This window comes from Ascidiella aspersa, chromosome 3 (genome assembly GCF_963924565.1).
Source record: "Ascidiella aspersa chromosome 3, kaAscAspe10.2, whole genome shotgun sequence".
NCBI lineage: Eukaryota > Metazoa > Chordata > Ascidiacea > Phlebobranchia > Ascidiidae > Ascidiella > Ascidiella aspersa.
The window spans coordinates 15,750,046-15,770,169 of record NC_139449.1 but is presented as its reverse complement, the minus strand read 5'-3'; the positions used below and the strand labels follow the sequence as shown (position 1 = coordinate 15,770,169).

Below are 20,124 nucleotides of genomic sequence, written 5' to 3'. Positions count from 1 at the left end.
CTAACGTTGGAGATGGAACAAAATATAATTTCTTAGCTTTAGCACCACAAATTGAAAAATGGCTCCAGCTCCACAAAAATAATAAAAAGGGCTCCGGCTCCGGCTCCAGCTCCACAAAAATAATAAAAATGGCTCCGGCTCCGGCTCCGGCTCCAGCTCCACAAAAATAATAACAATGGCTCCGGCTCCGGCTCTGGCTCCAGAGAAAATGCTTAGCTCCGGGCTCCAGCTCCGGCTCCGGCTCCGGCTCCCCAGCCCTGCTTCTAACTTGTTTTTTTGTTCAACCTTTCAGCTGCCGTACGTAAAAAAACACATTCTGACATGTGCACATTTAGAAAATGTGCGTACATTTTAAAGTGCATAGTAAGACCCTTGATTGTGAAATAAGCGCCTCATGGTTGAGTTTGCACCCGTCCCATTGACAAAATTACAACCCTGAGTATCAATATTTCCATTTTTTTCCAATCCAATATTTTGTATAGTTAAAACTATTTTATAGCGTATTTGTGATTTTATTATTTTAATTTAAAGGGATATATATATATTTTTAAACCCCATGATACCGTTTATTAACCCCTGATTCACATAAATTTACGCATGATTGAGCAGCGTGGCTAACGGCAAAATTTTAACCTGTTTGGAATATTCTGGAAAGAGAGAAACTGCCTTAACGATTAACGACTAGTTTGGATTTCTGAATGCTCCTTGCTCCTGTGTGATAGCGGCGCTGGTCAATATTTTTCACAGCTTACTTGCATATTTTATATTTACCTATTTCTGCCAAAGTTATAACAAGCATAGAACTAACATATTTTTATTTCAAATATTTCAGCACTGTGGAATTGTAATAGGACTAAAAGTTGATCGGTTGTGTGGTTGTTTAAATATAATACTCAAGTTATAAAATGGCTTCAGTAGGAACTGTTGCATTTGATGAATATGGAAGACCGTTTATCATATTACGTGACCAAGATAAAAAGTCAAGGCTTAGTGGAACAGATGCAATTAAGGTAGTTTGGTTTGTAGTGTTATGTTTACCCCGCTTATTCATTGTGAAAGCGGGGTTTGCTTTTTTGTTATTTACTTGATTAGTTTACTTTCATGCATTTAAAATTAAATTAAAGAGTGTAGTTGTTGCAATTACTATTTGCTTTTTAGTCCCACATTCTTGCAGCAAAGACTGTGGCACACACAGTCCGTACTTCACTTGGACCTAATGGTAAGTTGAGTTGATTGACTCTATTTTATGGAAAACCAAAATTAATATATATTTAGACTTCCAAAATGATTTAAATTGTTGTACATGGTAAACAATGTACTCATTGTATAGAACAGCGGTTCCCAAGCATTTCTAAAAAAATCGCAGCCCTATAAATATTCAAGGGTTAGTTGACCCATGTTTCTTTCTAATGTAATAACTGTCTAACTCAGTGGTTCTCAACCTTTTTTCTTTCATGGCCCATTTACGTTGCAAAAAAATTATTTGGCGCAATAAATTTTATGAAAGAAAAAAACTGTAAAATAAGTTTAGAACAAGGTTTCTCAACCGTGGCCCTCTGCCCCCCTGAGGGGCCATGGAGCAGTGATTGCGGTGCCACGGCATAACTCTCAAGCTATAGGTCTTGGTACTACAAAACTTCTGCCGTTTATGTCAGGTAATTGGACCCGATGTACTAGGTTGGAAAGTTTGGCCTGCGTGGGGGAAAACTTCTGTATGAAACGAAATTACTTAAAAATGAGTAATACTGCTAAAATATAAAAATGGGCTTTAACAACCTTTACTATTTATGAGAAGTATAATAACATAATAGAAACGTTAGTATGGTTTCTGTAAAACTGACGTCACATTTATTCACTCAAGTATGACCGAAAAGGTGCACCTTAAATCAGGCCTGCACAACTAAAAATGGTACCGTATTTTATGGACCATAAGGCGCAATCTAAATCCTTTTTTTTCTCATAAATTTATCGTGCGCCTTATAAGCCGGTGCGCCTAATGTGTGGATCAAGTACGGTAGTGCTTTATTGCCTACACTCAAAACCAGTACCGATACTATTATTATATAAATAAACCCCGTCTTACACAATAAACTACGGTAAAAGCAACTAGCAACTTGCGACCCCACGTTGCGTCTGATCGACTGGCGACCGCATGGCCGCCAAACCAACGTTGGGTTGCAAAAGGAGACGAAAAGAGCAGAGAAAAGTGGGAGGAGTAGGAGAAAGAGCAGAGCGGTTTACCACGTGGCTGAAGACTCAGCTTTTTTGTGGAGGCCTCAGCGACCTTAGCGTGCTTTAGATTGCGGACGCCCGGGCGATTTGGATAAATTGATCGTGCGCCTTATAGCCCAGTGCGCCTTATGTATGAACTAAAAACTAATCACAGCAATTTATTGACAGTGCGCCTTATAATCGGGTGCGCCTTATGGTCTGTAAAATACGGTACAAGGGCCACAACAAGCACAAAAACAACTTTCGCGGGCAGCATACTGAAGTTGATATAACATTTTTTAACGATGATGTTAGGAACGTACGTAATAACACAATTAATCTTAAAAACACCGTTTTTCTCGAGCACACCCGTGTGCAAAATATGCAGCTGAAATCAACCAGTCTAATCGTGTGATTTAAAATAGAAGCAATTAACCAAAAATGTTATTACATAGAGGAATGAATGCCGTTATACAGAGCTTATACACATATCCAACATTTTACGCTGGAGATGACATGGAGTTCTGAGTCTTGTTCAACGTTATGTATGCGAACACAGAAGCAGTAACTAAGTCATTTTATTAGGGTTGGGCATTTGACCGGTCAAATAAAATCCGGTCAATTGACTTTTATATATACAACAGAACTTCGTTTTATGAAGACAACGTCTTCTTTTCCTATCACATTCTTATAAACCAAACTATCTAACAACCTATTCTTGAGATTAAAGTAGTTGCAAAAACTGGGTGCAACCCCAGGTTCCAGCAAATGGTGCGAACTAGCTGAATCCCATCACTGCTATATAACAGCCACATTGAAAAGCAGCGCAAAAATCTGTTGACAGTAACCAGTAATGCTGCTAACCGGTTCGCTGATCTCATAAAATTTCGTGGGACGGTTCTACAGAACCGGTGCAAACCGGCTGAATCCCACCACTGGAACTAGTGTTTTCTTTTATGACAAACGCGATTCATGATATATGTGTACTTATTCTAAACAAAATAAATCTACTTTGCTATTACAAACACTTTGTGATTACCACAGAACCTGTGTTTGCATCAGGTAAACCCTACAATTTTATATTTGAATTCTTTAAAAAAGTTACAATCAAGATTATTTAAAACTCAAATCACAAAACAACTCTTAAAAAATTTACAACATTTAAATCCAATATAAGTATTTGACCGGTTAAATAAAGTGTGGTCAATTGACCGGTCAATTGACAGGCTTGCCAACCCTACATTTTATAGAGTGGTAGTCAAGTAAACATGTAGAAACAAGTTTAAAGTATTATCGATCAGTTAAGGTGGATTGGTGTTTCCCCTATGTTATCCAATGTGAAAAGGCCCCTCGGAGATTTCCGAGCTGTATTTAAATGGAAATCAAGTTTTGGACTGAAACGGCATTACGTTCCGATCTACCCTAACAAAACATAGAAGAACAAGCATCAAGAAATTGCACCAAAAGTTATCAATAGGCTTATACATTCAGAAATTAAACTTTCTTTTTTAATTAAATCGGCTGGGCAATTTAGAAATGTGCCAACTCTAAATAAAATCTTTTTGATTACATTCTGTCCAATCGGGACTTATATGTATTTTAGTGCCTGGTTTTCAATAAAATTAATAAGATTCTGATTTGAAGTACGGCAATTACCTGTAATGTCCTATATTTTGCCTCTCTGTCGCTTCCATAGAAAACTATTTTATTTAAAACTTTTGTCGAGTTTTGCGCATTGCTCTAATAGTGAGCATACAAAAGACCTACAAAACAACAATATCTAAATCAGAATAATCGAAAGTACCATGGTATTAACAACAACGATATAACAAAGCCAAATATGCAGTAATAACCACGACAGAAGAATATATAAAATCGTCCAAATAAGTCGTAGTAAACCTGTCAAAATAAGTCTTAAATTTACTGGAATAATGCCTTAATGGACAAACAATGCCTAAAACTGTAGGGAGAGGGTATGGGACGATTGGGGGACACCTGTCTGGCATCGGGCTTTTTGATGTCGACGTTTGGGCACCCTAGGTTGGACAGCGCAGTTGGGGCGTCGCTGTTTTGGCACCGGATGGTTTGCCCCTGTTTGTTTGGGGGTGGGGGGCCGGTAATGAGTGGGCTTACAATTTGGGTTAGGGTTAAAATTATTAGGGGAGTTAGTGGTGAAGTTAGGGTGTAGGCCTTTTTCTGACCATTTAGGTCTTTTTTTCCGACGTTGATTTTGTTCTAATTCGATCTTAATGCTGGATTCCGTCTAATAGTGCTTTAACTTATGTCGATTTTATACTTTTTCGGTGGGTAAAGCAGGGACGTAAAGTGCAGATGGAGATATTAGCAAATTTGCGAAAATCCATTGATGCATATTTATGCCATGTTTATCTAAAAGAGGTCTGTAGTTACGAGAAATAAGGCGATAGCTCTTAAGACAAGAGCCGACGGCTGCCTAAGTCGCTTACAAGTCCTTGTATCTGACTCCAAAGGAGCAGGCCGCTAAAATATCTGTCCTTAACCACTTCTTGTACTGAGACAAAGTCACTTCACTCAGATATTGCTCGTTGAGTATATTCACAAATCTCAGAAATACACGGTAAGGTAAAGCGAGGATTCTATCTGCTAGTCTATAAGACGTAAATATTAAATTGCATAAAATAGAAATCCCCTGCGAAACGCTGAAAAAAGGCGAGCGAAGTGAGCGCGATTTTTTTTTGGTATAACGGCGTTTCTTTTAAATTTCTTGCAAGTTTTTATTACATTGCCGAAAATGAAAAATATATGTCAAATATTTTTGAATACGTTTTCGGTTTGTCCGCGACGCAATTGGCAGCTTTCCACGGCGCAGCGGTAAAGAAGCGCTCATCTAGTTCAAAATACAGCATTAAAACGTTCACAAATGGGACGTAGTAAGATCATTCGCTATAAGCGCGAAAAATTTTCACACTTACGTAGTTAAAATAGTCAAAAAGTATTTGAAATTAACTCGTGTATAGTTTGTCAAAGAGGCGACGGGCCCGATACAGTAGGTTGCCGACCCCAGTCTTACACCAACATCTGATATTAACGCAGACAACAAACAGCGAGAAACATCAGCACAGTTTAACTCGACGTTTTCAGAGAGAAAAAAGCGGAAACCGCTTGATTTATATTATTAATTGTCGAACACACACTTGCTAATCAGCCAACCCGAACGAATAACGGAAGAAGAGAAAAAACTATCTAGCGTTTACGGTCGACCAAACAAAAGACGAAAAACCGCGATTTGCTTTTAATTTTGGTTTTGCATTAGCTCAAGACGCTTGACCCGATTACATTTAAAAACACGCAGCTTCGGACAGTAAGTTTAAACGCTGACAAAAACGAACAAAAAACGATATTGTCACTTACGAAAAGGGGGCGGGGGGGTCCGACCCAGGATACGCCACTGCTTTTTAATTCTAGGCATACTTTGCAGATCCCTACTCGCCAGTTTAATATTCTGGAATTCTTGCTAAAAGTATTATGGGTAGTTTATTGTGGAAAAGCCTTGAAAACGTCACTGCGTTAAACATAGCATTTACTTTCATGACTGCAACGAAGCTGCCACATAATAACAAAATTGATAGCTCCAGTTTTTTGTGTTTATTCGAGATTCGTACTCACTACTCATCAAGAAGGCTGTCGTAATATGCGTTTAATTTGCAACTATAACTATCTTAGCAAAGATGAATTTTGTTATGTTGCAGGAATAAAACGAAATGGATTAGACTTAGTTTAATTATTGTTTGTTACTGACGTGGAGAAGAACAAGTGAAAACACGTAAATGCAATGCTAGGTATTTTTTTATAAGCAGGGGCCCATGAGGGTTGAGAGCGTATCAAAGGGGGCCACGAAGCATAAAAGGTTGAGCACCACTGGTTTAGAACAAAAACAACCGAACATATTTCAAAACAGATTATTTATTTATTTATTTATTTTATACTTGCGGCCAGGCTGGCAGAATCTTGCCAACCTTCTGGTGACGAGCATTTTGGGCCAAAATTCTTCGGTTTTTGGTCGCGCCCCTAAACTTAAATGATGTGTTCGCCTAAAGAATGTATGAACCTTGCTATGTTTTGGTGATAAACAAGGCTATTAGTAAGTAAAACAAAGAACAGAATGTTGCGGCGAAGGCGCAAAAAAATTTGTAACATTTAGTCATTAACAAATACATACGGGGCATGTGAAAGTACAACTTGGGGTCTGGGGATGCACATATCTGCTTTCTTACTCTAAAACTGTTATAAATAAGATGTTTTCAGGCGAACTTGTGTGAAAACATGCAGCTCAAAACCAGATTGAAAAGCACGAAAAAAATATTCTTTCGATAAATTAGGATAAATTTCCAATTTATATTGCTTGAAATAAAAAATTCTTCGGTTTTTGGTCGCGCCCCTAAATTTAAATGATGTGTTCGCCTAAAGAATGTATGAACCTTGCCATGTTTCGGCGATAAACAAGGCTATTAGTAGGTAAATTAGAGAACAGAACGTTGTGGCGAAGGCGCAACAATTTTTGTAACATTAAGTCATTAACAACTACATACGGGGCATGTGAAGGTACAACTTGGGGTATGGGGGTGCACATGTCTGCTTTCTTACTCTAAAACTGTTACAAATAAGATGTTTTCAGGCGAACTTGTGAAAACATGCAGCTCAAAACCAGATTGAAAAGTCGAAAAAATATTCTTTCGATAAATTAGGATAAATTTCCAATTTATATTGCTTAAAATATTGATGTTTATAATAAAATTTAATAGAAATTGTTACCGTCACAGTACAACATGGCACATAGCTTTGGGATTTATTAAAAACAAAGACACATGAACCTAGCAACACCAGGCCAAAGTTTGCGCAGAGCGCGAAATTTTTTTGCGTTTGCGTAATTAAAACAACCAAAAATATATATTAGGCCTTAGGTGGAGAAGCATAGCCTGGTACATCCTTAATATGCCGATGCGAATGTTATACCTGTACATTTAACAGGAATGGGGAATTCAGCTCAGTATACAGGAATCTAACTCAATATAGGAGTACTTGCCAAATCAAAGTAAAACTGCCAACACATAACAATTGTATGATCAAAATTTTTAAAATAATAAACAATCTATATATATACTTTTTCTCACTAAACAACATGCTTCACACTACTGTAATTTTTTTCAAAATGGCACAACAAAATTAATTTCTGCCAATTGTAGTGTTCAGCGTTAATACATAATTTCGCTTTTAAAAAATATATGTGATTAAATATGTGTGGAAACAACCACAAGGTATTTTTTAAAATGGATGTTGGAAAAAAAAATTAAAATTTTTTTTTTTCCTCAAATTTTTTTTGCACCAATTTCTTGGGTTTTCTGGCTGATTCTTCGGCCGACATAGTCGCCAAATCTCCAGCATTCTGCCATACTGCTTGCGGCTGAACAATAAATTTACATTCCTTTTTAATTCCTCCCCAAGCCATTATTCCTGTAAAATTAAATATAGTGACACAAATCAAACTAAATTTAGCTTATTAAATTGGTTTGTGGCCCACCTCAAATGTTCTTATGGCCCACCAGTGAGCCATGGCCCACTGGTTGAGAACCGCTGCTCTATACAAACACATACATATTTTTAGAACTGAAGATACTCACCGAATCTTTGACTTTTAAACACCTGAAAATGTGCTTCCACCAAATTAGTTGCCTGACGAAATCGTGCTAAAGCGCGATCGGGGTTTCCCCGCATAAGATTCAGACAGTTATTGAACGGCGATAAACGGGAGTTCAGTACGTGTAGAATTCGCGACAACCGGAATTACTGCAATAAGTATATGTTATTGCAGTGAAAAGGTTTAGATTGTGGTGTGTAGCGAATTCGCGACAAGCATCGTTATAGGTAATAAATTACCTGTCATTTTTTAATGCTGACTGAATAATACAGTGGTTCACAAACTTTTTTAGTGCCACCTAAATCAAAGTTCTATAAATATTCCTTGACCCAAACCTCAAGCATCGCTTAACACAGATAACCAGTTGTTCGACTAGTATGAAACAATGGTTTATTATATGGAAATCATTAAATTCGAAAGGAAACTAAAATTTCCCCTTTTTTATGTCTTTATTGCACCGCTCTATTTTATTTGATCCCCACCAGACTTCGGACACAACACCATGAAATATGTTTTCACATACAGTGTTGGGATTAAGCATTCGCCCGCTTGCCAATGCGAGTGCAAATCGCTCCAGGCGATTGCTGGTTGACACCCACTCGCCCGAGAGAGATTTAATTAGTTCGTGTAGGAGATCTTTCGTTAAGCGCCTATACTATGCGAAATATTATTGTGCCAGTTATTTCCACAAAACACCCAGGCGCAAATACACTCAACACTACACAAATAATAAGGTTAATCGAAGTCAACTCGAAGCCGATAATAAAGACTCTTTGTTCCGTTGTTAGATCGTAATAAAGACCTGTCTCGTTTTAAAATATTGTTTACCGGCAAACAAATCAAAGACGTCATTGCTGCAGTGGTAAATAGTTATGAGGTTTATTATTTAACTTAAACGTTGTTAAGAGTTTGACGCCTTTGGAAAGGTTTATTGGACTTGCGGTGTACCCAGCGATAAGAATTTTAAGATGTTTTGTGGGACCGAAACAACCCAATTGAACACTACGATAATTTGAAATATCGCCTAAAAATAACTTTCTGTAAATCTTTTATATTGCAATTATGTTTAGATACTAGGGATGTTCAAAGTAGAATCCCAAGGTATTCTACAATAATAGGTTTTGAATCTAGAATAACGAATCCAGAATAGCGAATCCTAGTATATTTTTATTAAATTATTTAACCTCGATTTTGTTTGGGGAAGGGATTAATCTTAATCTACCCTACAGGGCCCACAATCACAGCAATAAATCGCCCAAACAATTTTCTAACATGTGTACATTATAATAAAAAAAATCTCCCATATGTTCAACATTCTTAACAAAGTTCTGTCATTTGAAGCAGTTGTGTAAACTGTAATATGTCAACTGTCCAGGTTGTTGCCTAAGCTTATATTTTTGCCAATAGTGAGTATAATGCAACACTGCACACTAGGGTGGAGTGAAAAAAATAAAAATCACTAATTTAAAAAAAGTCCCCTCTCAATAGTTGCCTTTGGTCCTAAAACTAAGTTTGAAAATGTTTTTGGGAAGTTGCCTCGAATACTCAGGTGGCAACCCTGACGCAAAGGTCATGCAGGGGTCAAATCCCAGAAAAATGCCATAACTCTTTAACCTGTAGAGTTAGTTTTGATGCCAAAAGAAGCAGAATATGCACTTTCCTATCTGTCCTAAAAGAACTATTTGTCCTAATTTCATTAGATATATGGTTATTTTCATAAAATGTCATTTTTGGTTCAAATATGAATAAGACATAAGATTATGCACAGTTTTACATCACAATAACATAATCACAACACAATAAATCAGCATAATGAGTATAAAATATCTCTAACCGATGAAACAGACATTTGAGAGGTTTTAGATGAAGCACCAGCACAGGATGGTAACAGCAAACAAATATAAAATTGGGTTTCATAATATTAAAATAGCGTAGACATTCTGCCAGTTTTATGCAGGGAGAAAATGGCATCAGCATGAGGACCTAAGATTGGAATTGATTTTTGGTATTGTATCCAGGGCTGGGGAGCCACCGTAAAATAGCATTAGCTCCCGCTCCAGCTCCGGAGTAGTAAAACTCATATCCTTTGGCTCCATATCCGGTGCCACCAGTCACTTATTCAATGACAAGTTTTAAAAATTGCTTTTGGCTAACTAACGTTGGAGATGGAAACTAATATAATTTCTTAGCTCACCACAAATTGAAAAATGGCTCCAGCTCCACAAAAATAATAAAAAGGGCTCCGGGTCCAGCTCCAGCTCCAGCTCCACAAAAATAATAAAAATGGCTCCGGCTCCAGTTCCAGTTCCACAAAAATAATAAAAATGGCTCTGGCTCTAGCTCCAGAGAAAATGCTTAGCTCCGGGCTCCAGCTCCTGCTCCCCAGCCCTGATTGTATCGCTTCATCAGTTTTCGTGACCGAATCTTTAGCCTGGTCAGGCCGTCACGTCTGTCGAAGCCAGCTATTGCTGATTAAGATTCGGTTACAAGCTTCAAAACTTTTTCATGCTAAATCTTACTACAAACTTGTGGACTTAAATTCTGACCAAACCAATGAACCACCAGCAATTCGACACCTGACCAACCTTGACGTTGAAAAAATCAAAGAAAGGCTCACTATGTGCCACCCATGCCACAATCAAGCTGTGGGGCGCCACATAAAGCTTGTTACCGAAGCTTCATCATAAGTAGCTGGCTTCGACAGACGAGTCGGCCTGACCAGGCTAAAAATTCGTTCACGAAAACTGATGAAGCTATAAAATACCAAAAATCAATCGCGATCCGGTTCCGGATCTTTTCAGCGTTCTGTGCGGATCTTCTAATGCAGTCTTAAAAAACAAACTTTCCACAGTGTTTTTATGTGAACCAATTGTCAGTGTTAATGAATTTTGCAAAAAATTAGCATAGAAAGAAACTCCCAAATGCTAATCTTTGTAAGCGTTTGAGGATATCAGTCAGCGACAGAAAATCCAAATTCGATGCTATTGTAAGACATAAAATGTCTGAAACAGGGTTTGGCAACCTACTACCAGCGGGCCGGATGCGCCCCGCCAATTGAATTCATTCGACCCGCTGCCTCTTTGAAAAACTAGATATGAGTCCATTTCAAATACTTTTTGACTATTTTAACTACGTAAAGTGCGAAAAAATTTCCAGCTTCGCGCGAATCATCTCTCTACGAGTCTACGCCCGGCTTGTTTTCGTTTTGATGCGGTCTTTTGAACTAGATCAGCGCTTCGTTACCGTTAATGGAAAACTTATTCAAAAATATTGGACATATGTATTTTTTAACATTTTGTATTTCTGGCAATGCAATAAAAACTTGAAAGAAATTTAAAAGAAATGCAGGTATACCTAAAAAAAATCGCGCTCGCTTCGCTCGCCCTGACTTAGAAAGTTTAACAAACACTAAACGAGATCAAGTATTAAAGTTATCGCGTTTACATAAATAGAGCATCATAAAAATTAAAACGTGTCCAACATGTTTACTATTCCTATTTGGTGGATCATCATGTTGTCAGGTTTGGCTGTGTTGGATCATGGCAGAAATCATTTGAACACCCTTGGTCTCCGCTATTTTAATATTATGAAACCAAATTTTATATTTGTTTGCTGTTACCATCCTGTGCTGGTGCTTCATCTAAAACCTCTCAAATGTGCGTTTCATTGGTTAGAGATATTTTGTAGTCATTATGCTGATTTGTTGTGTTGTGATTATGTTATTGTGATGAAAAACGGTGCATAATCCTATGTCTTATGCATATTTGAACCAAAAATGGCATTTTGAAAAATAACCATATATCTAATGAAATTAGGACAAATAGTTATTTTAGGACAGATAGGAAAGTGCACATTCTGCTTCTTTTGGCATGAAAACTAACTCTCTAGCACCACCGGTTAAAGAGTTAAGGCATTTTTCTGGGATTTGACCCCTGCATGACCTTTGCGTCAGGGTTGTCACCTGAGTATTCAACTTCCAAAAAACACTTTCAAACTTAGTTTTGGGACCGAAGGCAACTATTGAGAGGGGACTTTTTTTGAATTAGTGATTTTTATTTTTTTCACTCCACCCTACTGCACACAGAAGTGTTAAGCAATTCGGTCCTGTTTTTTCAAGCATTGTTGGGTCTTAGGGCTTATTTTTTACTAACGTGATCTGGTATGCAGTCAAATAATGCACTGCAAAGAATACAAAGTTACTATTGACTTAACGAATTTTTGACAATTAAACTGCGCATAACTGCATAACCTCGCTGAATATTGGCCTAAAGTTGACCTTAAGTAACCCTATAGCGCATTTTGTGGACGGCCAGCACGTTTTACAACGTAATGTTACTTTTGCAACTTAACGCATTTAGGGAAATTGCGAACACACCAGACATTATTCGTTGATCGCTCGCCCAATAACGCTTGATTGACACTTAATTATTAGACGAACGTTATCGCGAGACGCGGTAATTGGTCGCCCGAAAAAAACGCTGACACTGCACTACCAGTTTACATTTAAAGCAAGCACTATAAATTGGTCGCCGCAGCGACAGGCCAACTTACCACGCGCGTTTGTACAATTAGGCGCAACAATCGGCGGTAAAAACATTAAATTATATCGGTTCCGACTACCCGAAATAAACGGCAGAATTGGGGGTGGGATTTCGATATTCTACTTTGAACATCCCTAACGATAACCCAAGAAATGTCCGCGCTAGGACGGATATTTGTAGACGCCGTGCCAAAAAATATGGCGAGTGTTATTTGGTCCGGGCGAGTGCTGATTGACAGCCGCTCACTCGCCCGGCCGGTGAGTGTAATTTTTTGCTTAGGAAAAACCCTGACATATTGAATGAATGTGACTTTATCCAATAGCATTGACAAAGGGCACAAAATTTAAACTACAATAGTTAAATAAAATAGACTGTATCTATATATATATGTAGTGCGGCGCTGATCATTACTGAGGCAAATAAAGTAGAAACTTTTTGCAATAATATACCTAACAACTGTCATTTGAAGCAGTTGTGTAAACTGTACTACATGTCCAGGTTGTTGCCAAGACTTAATATTTCGCCAATTTAGTTGAAGTACTTTAATGCAACACAACACAATGAATTGTTTTCGGCTCTTAAGCAATTCTGTCCTGTTTTTTTAAACATTGTTTTTATCAGTTCTCCTTTTTTGGACTAACGTGATATGTTAGGCAGTAAAATAAGGTACTGCAAAAAGTACAATGTTACAATGACTGTAACCAATACTTGACAATTACGCTGTGCATAACCTTGCTGAATTTTGGCCTAAGGTTAACTTAAGTAGCCTTGTAGCACATTTTGTCCCAAGGCCAGCATGTTTTACCTAGGAATGTTACTTTTGCAACTTAACGGCGTCAAGGAAATTGCCATGCACCTGGCACTACACGCTAGTTGCTCACCCAATAACACTTGATTGACACTTAATTATTAGGCGAAGGTTATCGGGAGTCGCAAAGTTATGGTTGCCTGAAAAAATGCTGACGCCGGACTACAAGGTTACATTTAAAGCAAGCATTATAATTGTGTTGCCACAGCGACAGGCCTTTTACCTAAACTTGCCACTAGCATTTGTACATTAGGCGCAACCATCGGTGGTAATACATTAAATTATATCGCTTCCAATTACCCGAAATAAACAATAGAATTAGATCTGAATCCCATTTGGATTCAAATCCAAGGATTCAATATTCGACTTTCTAATTTGAATTTTTGGGATTTCTGGATACGCCCCTGTAATTAACTTACTTGGTGTACAATCTATGGTTTGTTTCATTTAGGATTGGACAAAATGATGGTTTCACCTGATGGTGATGTAACTGTTACCAATGATGGTGCTACAATCCTTGATAAAATGGACGTCAGTCACCAAATTGCTAAATTGATGGTAGAATTGTCAAAGTCACAAGATGATGAAATTGGAGACGGAACGACTGGAGTAGTTGGTAAGCAAATTGGTCATTTTCACACCTACATATATATGTGTTTTCCACATGAACTTAAGTGTTGCATTCATCGCTTTTTTATTGGTGAACAAAATTAAAAAAAACATGTGTATCAGTAAAAAGTGGGTTTTGAATCTAGAAAACGAATTCAGGGTATTGAATCCTAGTATATTTGTAATTAGTTCTTGACCTTCTATTATGTATTTGCTAACACATCTATATTGCAATAAAAAAATTTAAATACATATGATTAACTTCCACTGCCATTCAAAGCAGTTTTGTTTAAATTGTGATGCATAACTACACTAGCGATGTTCAATGTAGTATCCCAGAAAATTCTAGAATATTAAGTTTTGAATCTAGAATAACGAAAATCCAAAATATCAGATCTTAGTATATATATTTTTATTAAATATTTTTTATGTTTTTTTGGGGGAGGGTAATTATATTAAACCCTCTAGTGACAGGAATTAGTGGCAAAACACGTTGCTGACATACAGTATGTATATTGTAAAAAACAATATTCCAGATGTTTTAACAGTTAGGTGAATTTCCATATGATGTGTTGAATGGCTAGTAAACAGTGGTTAGGTGATCTATCGTGTCGCTTCAGGTAAATGCGTCAGCAGCATACCAAAAAGGGTATTTTTGCAAAGCCAAGCTATTAGGGCTCTTTTATGTTTGATGATTTCGGCACTCAATTGTGCATTGATTTTCTGCACTGTGCACAATTTAGACAAAAAAAGAAAAATTTTCCTGCAATATCAGGCGTGTGCCATTGAACACTTTGCTCACCAAATACCTACTAGTATTGTTTAACTTGAAATTTAGGATACAAGTTTTAATATTTATTTTACAATTTCAAATATGCACAGTTCTTGCTGGAGCATTACTGGAACAGGCAGAAGAGTTAATTGACCGAGGAATTCATCCTATTCGCATTGCTGATGGATATGAATCTGCAATGCGAGTTGCTTTGGCCAGACTCGATGAAATTGCTGATGATTTTCCAATTGATGTTTCTAATACTGAAAATCTCATTCAAGTTGCTATGACTACACTGGGATCAAAAATGTATGTAACAAATAAAAGTCAAATGTTTTATTTACTTTTACTGTTTTTCCTTTATGTTTTTAGTGTAACAAAATGTCACCGACTATTTGCTGAAATAGCAGTGGGCGCAATTTTGTCAGTTGCTGATTTCGAACGTAAGGATGTTGATTTTGAATTAATCAAAGTAGAGGGAAAACAAGGAGGTAGATTGGAGGATAGTCAATTGATAAAGGGTGTCCTGATAGATAAAGACATGAGTCATCCACAAATGCCCAAGGTAATATAGAATGATTCACTCGTTTTTTATGTAAGTTTGCATCCTAATTAAAAAAATTGGTTAAAATAATATTAAACCATTTTAAGAATTCATTTTTGTTTGTTTCATGGTACTTATCTCCTTAGACTATTAAAGATGCTAGACTTGCTATCTTGACCTGTCCATTTGAGCCCCCTAAGCCAAAAACAAAGCATAAGCTTGATGTTACCTCCGTTGAAGATTACAAAAAATTGCAAAATTATGAAAGAGAAAAATTCCAAGAGATGGTTAAACAGGTATTTATTTATGCAATTTACATTTAATTTGTTTTACCTACTAGTTATATAGAATATCATATCTATGAAAAATATATATATTTTAGCATGGTTGGAATCATTATGAAAAACTATACACCTGATTTATATTCAGGTAAAAGACAGTGGAGCCAATTTGGCCATCTGTCAGTGGGGCTTTGATGATGAGGCAAACCACCTTCTTCTTTTAAATGAACTACCGGCCGTAAGATGGGTTGGAGGCCCTGAAATTGAGGTAGGTTTGGAGCCCAACATTACTTTTAAATTGATGTTGTTTTTTTAAACAGGATAAATTATATGGTTTATTGTTTTTGTTTTGGTAAAATTATTTTTGTGATGTGTTTTAATGTTTCAATTGTCAATTTACGGGCAACATGCACCATCCCATTTGCCCTTTTGGGGGAATAGTGTTTAAATGTTGCTTTGTGGTTTGTTATTCCATTTGGCCTTTTTGGGTGATAGTCTTTAAATGTTGATTTGTGGTTTATTCTTATGTTGTACAATCTAGGAATTCCAAGATGTCTACATATTTTAAAATCACATTTTTCATTATTTTAGTTAATAGCAATTGCCACTGGAGGTAGGATTGTTCCACGTTTCTCTGAATTGTCATCAGACAAACTTGGTCATGCTGGAATTGTACGCGAACTTTCTTTTGGAACAACCAAGGATCGTATGTTGGTTATTGAAGGTTGCAAGAACAGCAAAGCTGTAACCATTTTCTTGCGTGGAGGAAACAAAATGGTATGAAATAAATAAACACTTCTAAATAACATGTAAGATATTAGTTGATTGTTGCATTCACCTAATGCTGTAAAGCAGTGTTTCCCAAAAATTGTGGTACGGCTTCATGTGGGTATTTAAAGAGTTACAGGGGGACGTTGTAATTCTTTTGTTAATTTTGGGGTGCAAAGCCCACATTAGGGGGCATTCATAACTCCTGTTAGCCTACAAAAAATATGATAAAATGTACTGTTTAATATTGTTTCTCAAGCTAGCCTATTAGAAAAAGACCAAGTGCGCTGTTTTCTTCTTAGCATACTTTGTTAACTGTCAAGAGCCACTCATAACAAATTGGCAACGACTTTAGCAAGTTGTACTGTGCAGTGAACAGAACACTATACATAAAAAGCAGCATGCGGCTCGTGACCCATGGTTTGTTCAGCCTGCAGCCCATTTATATCCAAGGCTAAAAGTAAATAAAATAATGAACAACGTAAAGTACATAAAAACAAAACGACCGATCTTGTAAATTTTAGTGAAATTAGTTGCATTGATCTCATCGGTCTGCAACTAGAAAATACTGAAGTAGTCGCTAAAATGATATGATAATTGCTTGCATTTAGGCAATTGGCAATTGTTCCAAATAATGTCAAACTATATAATGATTTAAAAAACAACAACTATACGAATGTGGCTTATAATCTTTCAATAAACTTGATTCTTGTTATAATTTTTTCATTTTAATTTTCATCAATTTTAAATAACATAGGTAGAATTGTATGACTAACGTATATTTACATTTCTATGGTACATCTTTATTTTTTTCCTTGTTACTTAACATTGTTTTGTTCAAGTTATTTAATAACCCATAAAATCATCGTAAACACTATAATACAGGCCGTGCTCCCTTAAAACTCTATTTTTGACAAATTAGACTAAATCTACATAAACTTTCGCTTTATGCTAATCTCGTTTTGCGTTATGGTAGCCAATGGTATGGTTTATATAATACTTGTTACCGTTAACCAAGTTTAGGTCAATATACATTTTAGTTTCACACTTCAAGCAAATAGCCGTCAATGACGCGAATACAGGTCTTATCGCAACTTAATTGCATACCCGGAAAATAAATCCTGCATTTTCGATAAATATTGGAACAATTCGCCGGAAATTTTTAAGTTTTTTTTATATTGGAAATGAATCATTATTAAAGCTGCTTTATGTGTAATACCCTGAACTTAAGGGTCGCAAAAAGTTTTCTTTAAAAAAAAGGAGGTCGCAAAAACAAAAGGGTAGGGAACCACTGTAACCTATCATTGGTTTTGTCGCACTTTTGGGGCCAGTAATTTCGTCATGTAACTTTGAATATTCATGTACAAGTGTTATTCCTTTTGTTGTCAATTATTCACAAAAAAAAATATTTTTGTTTAGATTGTAGAGGAAGCCAAGCGCTCCGTTCACGATGCGTTGTGTGTGATCAGAAACCTTGTTCGTGATAGTCGCGTTGTTTATGGAGGCGGTGCTTGTGAAATAGCTTGCTCAGTTTCTGTTAACAAAGCAGCAGACTTGGTAAGTTTTTTTTAAATTGCTATAACAATCTGTTGCGAAAGCAGAATATCAGAACTTGTTTCAATTCTAAATATCCCCTCCACTTGCAATTTAACAGACCGACAAAGGCAGCCTTTTGAGGTAGTCGCACCACCTAACCATAACTGGCAATCAAAGCGACCAACTATAATGGCTTTCCCAGTACGGGTTATATTTTCAAAGGACATCTTTTCTACGGCCAATGATTTGTCCCACGATATTTCCATGTTAATGTATAATTATGTTTAAAGTTCAGGTCAATATTAATTTACCTTGCTGGTCTTGTGTTTTTTTCTATTTTGATTAATTCGGTGGTTTACAAACTTTGATTCATGTTACCCAAGTCTTATAAAAAGGTTTACCCTTAAGGCCAAGTGTCCCTTCCCCAGGCTGTACCCCTATCCTTGATTTCTGGTTATAAAACAACATCGTGCTGTACGGCCCATATATCCTCTTCTTTCGGAAAAAATGCCCATTTATCAAAATCCATTTTTGATCGAAGCGAAATCTCTATGTCGTGGCATATTTACTTTATTATTATATCATACTACTAATTGACAGTCACCGATCGAAGTTAAGTTTTTTAGATAATTCTGGTTAAAACCACTATTGCATCACCTAATTAAATTTATCTATTTCTTTCCTAAGTCCTTTAGAAAGTTGGAGATAATGAAATACCACTGCTGTCCTACATTACTTTTTCACAAAACTCGAAAGTTTTTCACAAAAACTCGACTAAATATAAAACAACAGGGTAATGCTTGGAATTTTTTTTAGACTCCATCGCTTGAACAATATGCCATGCGAGCGTACGGTCACGCTTTGGAAACTGTACCTCTGGCTCTAGCTGAAAACAGTGGGCTTGGTCCTATACAAACCTTAACTGAAGTTCGATCACAGCAAGTCAACAATAGCAATCCACACTTGGGCATTGATTGTCTGAACAAAGGCACAAATGGTAAAATCAAGCTAATTTTAATGCACGACGTTATAAAAAATAGGTTTTTAATAAAACATAATTATTTTATACAAATATCAGAACTGTGTATATTTGTTGTCGGGTTGATTAAAATGCAATGTTTTTTTGTAATAGATATGAAGCAACAGCATGTGCTGGAGACCCTTGCGGGTAAAAAACAGCAAATTTCGCTTGCTACCCAACTTGTTCGCATGATCCTTAAAATTGATGATGTTCGTTCTCCCGGCCAATGAATGACTGGTTGTTGCAAGCTATCTTTATCATGGCTGCTATATCTCCGTCGACATAAAAAGGGCGAAATTATTGTTTTGTACAAGTAAAAGCTGTTTTGTGTGTTCCGTACAACAATAAATTGATAGTCTTTCTAGCCTGATGAAAAAGGGACATGTTGGTGTGGTAAAAAAATAACTTAATAATTGTTTTCTGTTACACTGACAGCAAATTTTCACCGGAACCCCTTTTCTTCAATCACAGTTAGTAATTTGCAAAAAATATTAAATCCCATCCTAGGCAAGACATCAGTTGCCCAAATCTACACATTGCACATACATAGCGAAAGATACTTTACTTTGCGAAAATGGCAAGTGGGAATTCTTATAAAAGTTGACGTCATCAGTTTAAATGTTTAACATTATTACCCAAAACTGGCAAAGTCATATCAAGAAAATAGTTGCGCATAACATTTATTGAAATTTTATTTTTCAAAAATTTGCAATCCTGATTTTAATTTCATGGAACACCCGCGAGGTGTTGGTTGCCGGTCCGTAGCAGGGTTGCCAGTTAAAAATTTTGTTTAAACACGGTACGTAAAAACTTGGTCAAAAAGTCAAAAATAATTAAATATATTTTTATATTTAAAACACATTTACCTTCGTTTTAATATAGCTTACTACTCCATGTTTGATGGTATGATAAAAAAATCACAATTAGTATCCAGCTCTCGTGAGGTTCAAAACAACTAGTGTGTTGTGGCCATATGAGTTACATAACATCCATAAAGTTAAAAAAAGATTTTTGTGTCAAAAAAGCTATTCTGGCAAGCGTTGTACGTATGTCTATCCTGTACGTTTTAGGTGTCGGTCTGTGGTTCGTACTTTTTCAAATTGCCATTATTTGTTTTCGTTTTCATATTACGTAGGCCAACTATTAAAAATGTCGTGTAGCGCCTGGTCGAAAATGGGATCGTACATTATATACAAAAGTGCGACTTCTGTTGAAAGAATGCTTTGAATATCCTTATTTTGACAAGCATGGTAAGAATATAAGAATTGGAAATAATGGTATACAAGTGTAATTTGAGAAAAAACGTAAAGGCCTAAAAGTTTTATTAAAATAAGCGGCGGGCTGGGTTAAACTAAATCG

General features: G+C 36.5%; 1 protein-coding gene across 1 annotated transcript; it reads left to right on the top strand.

The window, feature by feature from the left end:
- Positions 1-836: 836 nt before the first annotated feature.
- On the top strand, positions 837-19,129 carry LOC146160387 (T-complex protein 1 subunit epsilon-like). The gene is made up of 11 exons (XM_083384427.1): positions 837-1,010; positions 1,159-1,219; positions 13,686-13,850; positions 14,726-14,924; positions 14,988-15,180; positions 15,306-15,455; positions 15,589-15,708; positions 16,032-16,217; positions 17,628-17,765; positions 18,561-18,741; positions 18,877-19,129. Exons 1-11 carry the CDS (start codon positions 906-908, stop codon positions 18,993-18,995), a joined length of 1,617 nt encoding a protein of 538 aa, XP_083240553.1. The 5' UTR covers positions 837-905; the 3' UTR covers positions 18,996-19,129.
- Positions 19,130-20,124: the final 995 nt, after the last annotated feature.

Bases quoted from the DNA above. Each gene is read 5' to 3' on its own strand.
- LOC146160387 (XM_083384427.1), top strand. From the start codon at position 906: ATGGCTTCAGTAGGAACTGTTGCATTTGATGAATATGGAAGACCGTTT. The intron at 1,220-13,685 runs GTAAGTTGAGTT...TGTTTCATTTAG, and splicing joins TACTTCACTTGGACCTAATG to GATTGGACAAAATGATGGTT. The intron at 13,851-14,725 runs GTAAGCAAATTG...AAATATGCACAG, and splicing joins CGGAACGACTGGAGTAGTTG to TTCTTGCTGGAGCATTACTG.